The sequence below is a fragment of the Schistosoma haematobium genome, chromosome 4 (genome assembly GCF_000699445.3).
Source record: "Schistosoma haematobium chromosome 4, whole genome shotgun sequence".
Lineage (NCBI taxonomy): Eukaryota > Metazoa > Platyhelminthes > Trematoda > Strigeidida > Schistosomatidae > Schistosoma > Schistosoma haematobium.
Window position 1 is genome coordinate 25,134,209 of NC_067199.1, and position 10,155 is coordinate 25,144,363.

Below are 10,155 nucleotides of genomic sequence, written 5' to 3' on the forward strand. Positions count from 1 at the left end.
AATGCTATACCTACGCCGGCGAGGCCATGGGAAGCAGAATCAGGGATTCCAGATACACGAAGTGTGAATCGAGTTGGTTCTTTATTTTGGCATGGTGAGGTCAAGTGAATGACGCTACTCTGATCCTGTATGCGCGTTTCGGAGACACAGCACACATTGATGGCGTGGGATTCTAAAGTCCTAGCTAGGGAAGCCCGCTGTCCTATTTGGCACTATTCGGACGTTAAAAGCTTCTACGTGTAGTTTAGAGCGTGGTTTCAGGAGACCAGGAATAGCGTTCCGCGTACTCGAATCGTTTGCCCTAGTGGTGCGAGATGATAAAGAGACGTGAGAAGGGTTAGTCATGGAGATAAGAGAGGTATTAGGAGGTGTAGAAAGGATTTGAATGTGACCACCTTGGTCTCGTGTGCTGTTACAGGTATGAGGGCTGATATCACTTCCCGGTTGCCCACACCGTGGAAGGGTATTTCTTGAGGAACTTGAAAAGGAAATTGGATTAGTGTTGGTCTTAAAGACCTGGGAGCGTGACCGCAGAGCCCAAGGGACAACTGCTTGAGGCCGGTCGTGCACGGCCTTTTCGTGGAAGGTTTTTAATGTGTTAGCTCCGTTCTTCAAAGGGCCTTACCGCCGGAGACGGAAATCCGTGAGGTAAGGTGAGGTGTGACATTTTTATGGTCGACCTTTTCTAACCCCACCCCTCCTTGTGGGAAGGCAGCATCGCTACAGATGCTGGTTGTCCGAGGTAAACACCTTACTGCTGTCACACCCCTCTACAGTCAGCAGTACGACTTCGCCCTCAGACCTTGAGTTGCTGCTTTTAGTCTTACCGTTCTCCAATCGACCTGCCTGGCATGGTAGAACCTACAGGAACATATGTTCCAGCCAATATAGCTCGGTTGGGTCATCACGATAGGCAAGCCCGACCACCGCGTCAAGGTAGCAGCTTCGGTCGGTCGGAGATAAACAAAGATTGCAGAAATAGAGACACAGATTAATGTATATAGTCAGCTTACTTCAAATTAAAAATCAACAAACTGATAGTATATCAACAGCAAACTAGTTGTACATAGAAAACAGTAAAATGATTTCATTTAATAATGTCACCTAGAAATATAAATACCAAATCCAAAATCACACTAAAATTAGCAATAAACGTAGCTAGGAATATAAACCACGAATTGGGGTGTTGATTTACATACATGCATATTTCCAATGCTTCATGTGATCACAACGGATTATTGAGTGCTTGTATGAATGTTGGTGCGCAAAATACAAACAGTCTGAGAATACAAAAAATCTAAAGTTGAGAGGATTGGAACTTTAATTCAGTCTTACTCTCAATAGAATAAAGATTACTATTAAATAACATCAAACAACATGTTTTAGAAATAAGAAATTGTGTGTAGAGACGTGCGTCGATTTATACAAACAATATTACCATGATTCAAGTGTCGGTGAGACTAATTCATGGACGTTTGAGCAATGCTTAAGTGGCCCTGGGGATGTCCACCTACTTACAAGGGTTATATGGGGTTTATAAACTAATGTGAAGAATTAAGACTAGGATTTGCAGATGGACAGTAGGGTTAAAAATTAGAGTCCAGATTTACAACAGGAACTGACACTAGATAAAATCGCAAAACGCTATCTAGCCATGTTGATGAGTAATCCAGCTCCGAAGTCTAAGGCCAGATATCTTAAATCCGATTGTTTCGTCCACAAATTATAGTCTCGTTAAAAATACTCCTATAGGTTTGTCCATTTTTACCACAAAAAGGTAAATTCAAACGTTATATCAAAACTCCGATCATTTGGTTATCCAGTGCTGAAGACAGACCATTCTCATGTTCCATTCTCTGCACACCAAAAGACACAATAGCAAAGGCAGACAAATTCAAAGCCAATTACAAAATAAATTTCACCAACTATGAAAAAATATTATATTGTACAATGTAGGTGCCCATCTTTACTTGTGCATAAATGAACATAGATACGCAATGAGACGAAATGATGTGGTGTCAGTGATATCAGTGCATCCAGATAAACATGAACACGAATTGGATTGGAGAAGCGTAAAAAGTTAAGATTGAGGAAAATCCAAGAATGTCAGAGAAATCAAAAGACACATCGACATAGACCAAATCTACGAGCCAAAAAAGGAAGAGGTTAATCAATCATGTGGAGCAACCACACAGGTACTAAGCACCCTGGTGGACCATTCGCATCATTCATATGCACATTCACGTCACACGTATAGTTATTCCGATCAATGATCGCGTGAATCAATTATGCACAGCACGAACAGGTCGAAATTGACCTATTCCGCTCACATGACAGTCGAACTGATTAATATTAGCAATGGCGACATGCCTTACAATGTCCCAATGACAATGGCCCTCGGGAACACTGAAAAGCAACCACCAGTATGAATGAAATCGGTTAACCAGAAAACCAATTTTTTCCATGAACAGTCAGCAAAACTTGCCAAAGCAATGCCGAACCATCCACAATAACAATGGCGAACCTCCAGCCTATATAGTAGCAGAAGTCAATGGTTCCTCGGTCCTATAATTTCTATTTAAAACTCTTCAGTCTCACATCTAATTTGGAATATGAGATCCTACAACCTCGTGTTCCACATAAGCCGATGAACGAAGTCCAAGAATAGAATAAATAATAGCAGAGATTTCTATCTTAATGACTACTTTGCCGCAAATAGGCAGGTGATCTTAAATTATCAGTATATGTATTGAACGTCAATTTTGAAGTTACTATTTGTTGTCTATCGATTCCATTTAGAAGTGACCCCCTTGGAGGATACCTAAAATTCGACAGTAGATAATTAACTTAGCCCCAAAAGAAAGGTGCGTTAGCCACTCGCTCGACAACTTATTTATTTTGTGGGTATAAACCAGAAATTCGATATAGGCAAACCTAAAAGGAATGATAATGATAAAAGCGATAACACATAATGCTCAAAAAATAAGTCGAACGAATCCGATGAGCGATTTTATGCTGATAAGACAGCAAGTTACATTTCAGAGACTGAACTTATACATCCCTAAAAATATTTACTATAACAAACAGAAAAACAGCATCCAGTTGGATAGATTCAGTCTTCAGTAATAAGGATAGTAGGTTGATGAACCTGTGTTAATCCTGACACATTACTTTCCAGTGAAGGTCCAGCTTTTCCTTGAAAGTATTCACTGATGGGGCTGATACCACTTGTTCGGGTAAGGCGTTCCAGTCATTGACTACTCGATGAGAAAAACGGGATCCCACTTTAAGTTTATTAGATCGTGGTTTATGAACCTTCTTGCTATGACCTCGGAGATTATTAGTGCTGGAGGGAGCAAAAAGATAAGACATATTAACACCCAAATCATAATTAAAGATACGAAATGCCAGTATAAGGTCACCTCGTGTCCTATGATACGACAAGGGGAAAAGATTTAGGCGTTTTAAGCGCTCATCGTAAGGGAGTCTAGAAAGACCCTTCACTAATTTCGTTCCCACACGCTGGACACGCTCAAGGGAGTTAGTATCCTTTACTAGACACGGGCTAGCTGCTTGGATACAGTACTCTAAATGTGGTCTAACATATATGGGATATAAAATTCGAAACGTTTCCTCGTCAAAAGATTTGAACGCTCGGCGAAGTGACCATAACGCACGAAAACGTTTGACAGCGGCTGCTTTGCAATGAGCAGTTGTTTTTAAGTCATGACTTAATATTACTCCTAAGTCCTTATGCTCTTGAACGCATGGAAGAGGTTTACCCTCAATAGTGTAACGGTAACTATTACCGTGACCGACGTGCATTAGTACACTCTTCCTAGCACTGATTTCTAAGCCCCACTCTCGAGCCCATCTAACTAAATCGTCTAAATCAGCTTGAAGATCCACATGATCAGCCGCACTTTTTATTGTTCTCCAGATTTTCACATCATCTGCAAACAATAATGTCGACGACCTAAGTAACAGTGGTAACTCATTAACGTAGAGAAGGAAGAGCAGAGGGCCTAAGATGGTGCCTTGGGGTACACCACTTTTGACCGGCTTCCAATCGGATAGCGTTCCATTGACCCTAACTCTCTGTCTGCGGTCACATAAGAAATTTCCTATCCACTCCTGTACAGTACCTATTATTCCGAAGCTCGTGAGCTTCTGCATAAGACCTACGTGTGAAACCTTGTCAAACGCTTTGCTAAAATCTATGAATATCACGTCGACAGACAGACCGTGATCTAGGGCTGCTGTCCAATCCTCCCTCGCAATAAGCAAGTTAGTCAAGCATGAACGCTTGTTACGAAATCCGTGTTGCTCAGGAGCTAACAGATAGTGTAAATCTATGTGGCTTAGCAACCTAACCCGAATTATCTTTTCGAGTAACTTAACGACTATGCTAGTTAGACTGACAGGCCGGTAGTTAGATACTATCTGTCGCTGACCGTCCTTAAATATAGGACTAACTATAGCGTCCTTCCAATCTCTAGGGAGTTGGGCGAGTGAGAGGGACATGTTGAAGAGTGTTGCAAGCGGTTTTGAAATAATGTCCGCAAGAGATGACAGCAACCGTGGATGTAACCCGTCAGGGCCCGGTATCTTACCAGGTTTGAGGTTAGTTATCAACGGAAGGACAGTTTCCTCAGTCACCTGTACGGATTCAATGGTTGGTATCTCGGTGTGAGTGGGACAAGTATTTGTTACAATAAACGTAGAGAAGACTTCGCTAAAATAATCTGAAAAAGTCTCAGCTTTTGCTCGATCTGATTCAGCTAGTAATTCTGAATTTTCGTGTAACAGCAACGGGGGAATACCATCACTACGTTTCATTTGCCGTTTAACATACGAAAACAATCGTTTCGGACAAGTACGGCTATCATATACTAACTGTCGTTCGTAAGTGGTACGGGATTTCGCTACGGTTTTCTTACAGATATTACGGTATTTTTGATACTCACGCTTAAATGGTGCATGACCTGTCAACAAGAATAAGTCCCAGAAATGTTTCCTACGCTTTAACAGCTTCCAGGTTTCCTTATTAATCCATGGAGGGCAATGTGATAGCTTACGTGCTGACCATGGGATAAACGGAGACGTTACGGACTCGAATGTAGCCTTAAACTTATTCCATTCATCTTCGGTCAATCCATCCGCGTCGACCGACCAATCGGTCGAGATAGCACGGTTTCTGATTTCCGGAATATTAGCTCGCCAGATATTGGGACGGGGTGGAGCAGATACGAATTGTATACCATGTGTCCTAAACTTAAAGTGAATTACGACGTGATCACTGTTCACCAGTGGGGGAAGGTGCTGAATATCAAAGACATCCTCACAGTGGTGGGTGAGGGCGAGGTCCAGCAGTGACGGAACATGTTGCAAATCAATATGTGTCGGTTTTGTGATACATTGTACAAGTGCACACTGAATAACGGTAGATAAAAGGTCGCTATCGAAACCACTACCTGGAGCTGTAAGCTCTATCCAGTTGATATGCGGTGCGTTGAAGTCCCCAATGATGAGACAACATTCTGCCATACTCCAAGAACAGATGTGTCTTAGGATAAAGTCGTCAGCCAGACAAGACGGACTACGGTATATTCCCCCTATAGTCACTAACCCATTTCTAGATTTAATCTTACAACATGCAACCTCACATGTGCCACTGATATGAGCCTCCGATATGGTTGATTGTATACGAAAGTGATCCCTAACGTAAAATATTATACCTCCCCCCTTGCGACTTGAAACTCTATCACTTCTGATACAGATATAACCAGCAATGAAAGGAGAACAGTCTATATCAACGGTGAACCAAGTTTCTGTAACAACGATTATATCGGGACATAATTCTTGCACCATCAGACTTAGCTCGGACGTTTTATTTCTAAGACTACGAGCGTTCGTGTAGCACACACTTAAGGTGTTTTGGAAATCAATCGTTCTACCCATACAGGCCTCGGAACCATTGGCTTCCAAGACCTGACTACCCGAAAACCCTTAATGGTAAGGTTATTTTCGCCATTTAATTTGCGAGTCCTCAACTCCGTAAGAGCATTCTTCCACTTGATTCGATCCTCAAGCGGCCAATCTGGTCGAATACGGATATTTGAGGCACGAGTTTTTAGTGCGCTTTTCAATAATATGTCTCTTTCTTCGAAACTCCCGAGAACCAGCTTCAGGATCCTTCTTGGTTGGGTCTCGCCTCCAACCCATTTACCAAGTCGTATTACTTTTGTAATATGTACCCCTGAAACCTCTTCAGGTAGTACATTCCTTACCACAGACTCCACTAACTGTAGGTCATGTGCGTGTCTTTTAGCAGGGTCGTTGTCTTTCGACTCCTCTAGATTCCAAATAATTAAACTAGGGATGGGTTTAGCTTCTTTTGAAACTGTGTTCACAGCTTTCGACCGTGACGTTAGATCCTGTATTTTAACTACTGGTAGTTTACGACTAGTTTTTATTTTAACAGAGTCCTGGGAGTCAAGCGAATGACTCACAACAATGTCAGACGAAGCTTTACTATGAGACTTTGGCGGATTGGTCTGAGAGTCCACCAAGGACTTACCAAGTAAACAGTCATTAGTTTTAGCTGTCTTTCCTACTCTTCTGCGTTTTCGCGTCATCCATTTTCCATCAGTCGAAACGTCTACATTAGAACAACTCGGGACAGTAATTGTTTTATCTGGGTCACCGGTTGCTGCTGTAGCAATATGGCCACCAACGTCTAATGACGTGTCACTCACTGATCGTTTCGGGAGAGAAAGTTTAACTGCGGGTTGCACAGGTAGATGTCTGGCTTGCGCCGTGATAGCACTTACGATACTAACGCAATCTTCGCCATCCGTACCAATGTTATCAGTACAGCCCTCATCAACCTTCTTATTAGCCAACACCAGGAGACTAATTGCTTCCTGGATAAGCAATGTTTTGCTCGAGCAACAAAAACTACAAAGCCAATGAGAGTTGGGCTTTGAACACCTTTTATATGCAGTGGGGCTTAATCGGGTGCACATCTTATGGAACCACTTATTACACTCATCACATTGCATCCCTTCATCCACGGGAAATAAGCAGTATGGTTGTCCACATTTATGAGTAGACCTAGCCATCTTGAAAATCAACTAGAACGGTGACGAAAACAGGATATGTAGAAGGATTTTCAAACCTTAACTAAATAAACCAAGTAAAAGTCGACCAAGTATGCTTCGATGCAATAAATACACAGAAGCAAAATCGAAAAACTCAATAAAATATCACTTTAACTGGGGTAGATACAATTAAAGTGTAAACAGTAGTTTTGATGAGTAATTTACGATCAAAACAGTTAATTAACTCAACGAGAAAGAATACCACTGTCCTTTTAAATAGAGCGCGGCCAATCCAAAAGAACGTCTCAACCAAAAATACTAAAACTAACATCAGGGTAGATGTCTTCTTCAACTCCTTGACACTTCAGATTGATGAATTGCACGTTGGTGATGCGAAAAACCTCAAAGAGCGGCAACTTGCCCACAGAAGTACATCCAGTAACCAATACAATATAAGACTGTGGCGCCATAATGCTCGAGTCTGAAGTAGGTGATATCATAGGAACTAATACGCCTAGGCATGCATACGCGTCAACAGCTTTCGTATACTGGCACTTTCGAAAGTCGAATTCATAAGTACTGATATGTGCGATAGCCCCTGAATCAAATAATAAAGCACCTCTCACAAATCGATTTTCCAATATAACATTGTACTGTTGAGGTGACTGTCCTATATCCGAGTTCGCACTCTTTAGTAAAACACGACAGTTTTTAAGAAATGACATTTTTGAGGGCCGATGACCTTGAGGAACAGACAAAACACCCGCCACAAAATGTTCAGGGTCAGGCGATAACCTTGAGGCTGCAAATCAACTCTACTAACTTTTGGCGAGAAAAATGAATGTCGAAAATTGATAAAATGAGTATTCAATCACCATCAGCAAGGAGACTGGGTTACTTGCGCTGAATTAGAATATGAAGTATGACGAGCTTTAGAGCTCCTAGAAGATGCCACTGTTACCCAATATTTGAAAATGTCAACTAAATCAGAAGTAAACAAACATGCGACACAAGCATATAACTGAGCCAAAAGTTCATGAAACTCATTCTACGGAACATAAGCCGACTAGTTATCGTAAGCGATGAGCAATACAACTTTCCCAAACGTGATCTGTTAAGGACGCTTGACCGAGTTCTCTCAGATAGAAGTGTGTCCAGTGTGAATAATAATAACAAGTTATTCTTAGTTTGTTACGTTCTTGCCCGTTTTAAACTATGAACTATCCTGTAATATCTTTTCTTCCGACCACTTCCTGCCTAATTTCCAATTTTCGAGTTCCATTGCTAAACCACTAAGTCTCTACTCCAAGAAATTACGGTGACTTTATTCTATAAGTTTTCTGCAATAATAAGGTCACTTTAGATGGTTCATACAATGACAGCCACTCAATTATCTAGAATCATTCGTTTGTCCTGACTCGAGCGAGTGACAAAATGGTCAACAGCACCAAACACTCTGGGATCGGTTTCCTTCGTGTTTATCCTCGATGCTTTTGGACCATTACTAGTCACTAATGGCCTTATATATGTCGTCTATTGAAGCTGATTTACAAAAATAATCCAGGCTAGTTTAACTACTTTACTGGATGATTTTTTGTACTTAACATATATATTTTTTCCAGTTGCTTTCGCCACATATTTGTAAATGTCACTAGGCTAAATGCAGGAACTTTTTATGGAAAGTTTATAACGCGCTATATTCCTTCCTGAAGTTCAATAAGCAGTCTTAACTTTAGAATTATTTTTCTGGCTATGTTTATTATTTTTAAATTGTCATATACCTCAACAACCCTCATGTTAACCTGGCCCGTATATGCGTTGCATTATTTCTCCATGTCTTTTAAACTTAAAAGTCGTTTGAATAGCCTTTAACATTTTTCAATGCACCCATCATAGTCATTATTGCTGAATGTGTTTGAGTTTATAAATTGGTCTTTCACATTACTTGCCTAAAAAGACGAATATAATCACCAAATCGGGGTATTATCATACTGCACTAGTTTATTAACTCTCAGGCAATTGCTGGCCAAACAAACATAAAAAATCTAAACTCCGGAGCCTACTAATAAAATTAACACTATGTAGACAAATAATTTTAAATTGAAATTTTCAATATAATCAGGCAGCTCGGATTCGCTAACGCTAGGGATTTTCGATAATTTAAAATCACCTAAAGTAACAATACCTGTTTTCCACTGGCTAATTCTCAACCAAAACGTTAACCACTTAAACATAATTGTTTGAGGATATCGTCTTACAGCGTTGTCATGACTTGACGATCACGTAATATGATTAATAAAATCGATAAAACTATTAAGAAAATCCGCCAACAAATTGACTTGTAATTATCACTAAAGTGTTGTTTTCTCGTTATCTTCGTTCGCTGCAAATGATTACAGCATGTTTCTCTATCGGTCGCTCATTCAGCGAATATCTCGAAACTTTGTCAGTCTTATTGGGAGTTTAGCGACACAATCATCCATGCAAATCATAGACATGAGTTGAGAGTGTACTCCTCTCGGTTACAACTTATGTTCTCCCTGACAATCACATGAGCATCACTCACTGTTAATTATCTTGTAAAAACTCATTTACACGGATACATATAGCAGCACTACATCACCTAGTAATGTGGCACACAGGCTTAACTGACTTCAATATCTTCCAATCACTATATTTCAATTAAATCGTATTCCGCCTTATGGTAAACTGCATACTTGCAACTAACTTGTATGCACCATCAGTCGGCAGGTATAAATATAAATAAATGGTCTGTGGCAACGTAGAACATTGAGTCTAGAGCATGTCTTTTACGGATACACTCATGTTTAACGATTTTTTCCTAGCTATCTGTCCAAAATTCACATAATTATTACTCACGTATTTAAATTTTGTTTTGATGACCACTCATGTGTATTAGTAGTACTACTAATGAGGTCGAGAGGATCTCCCCGTAACTAAATAAACCGTATCAAACTAACTAGAACACTAGTTGGAATTATTCTCCAAGTTAATGCTTTTCTTCTTTCAGTTAGCCTACTATAACGGATGC

The 10,155-nt window shown here is 40.4% G+C and overlaps 1 protein-coding gene across 1 annotated transcript in view; it reads right to left on the minus strand.

The window, feature by feature from the left end:
* The window catches only part of SYNJ1 (Synaptojanin-1), a 64,219-nt gene extending 56,352 nt beyond the window's left edge, over positions 1 to 7,867 (minus strand). Inside the window, exon 1 of the mRNA XM_051219339.1 lies at positions 7,433 to 7,867. Coding sequence (XP_051066607.1) covers positions 7,433 to 7,828 — 396 coding nt within the window. The 5' untranslated portion in view covers positions 7,829 to 7,867. The remainder of the gene's footprint in view (positions 1 to 7,432) is intronic.
* Positions 7,868 to 10,155: the final 2,288 nt, after the last annotated feature.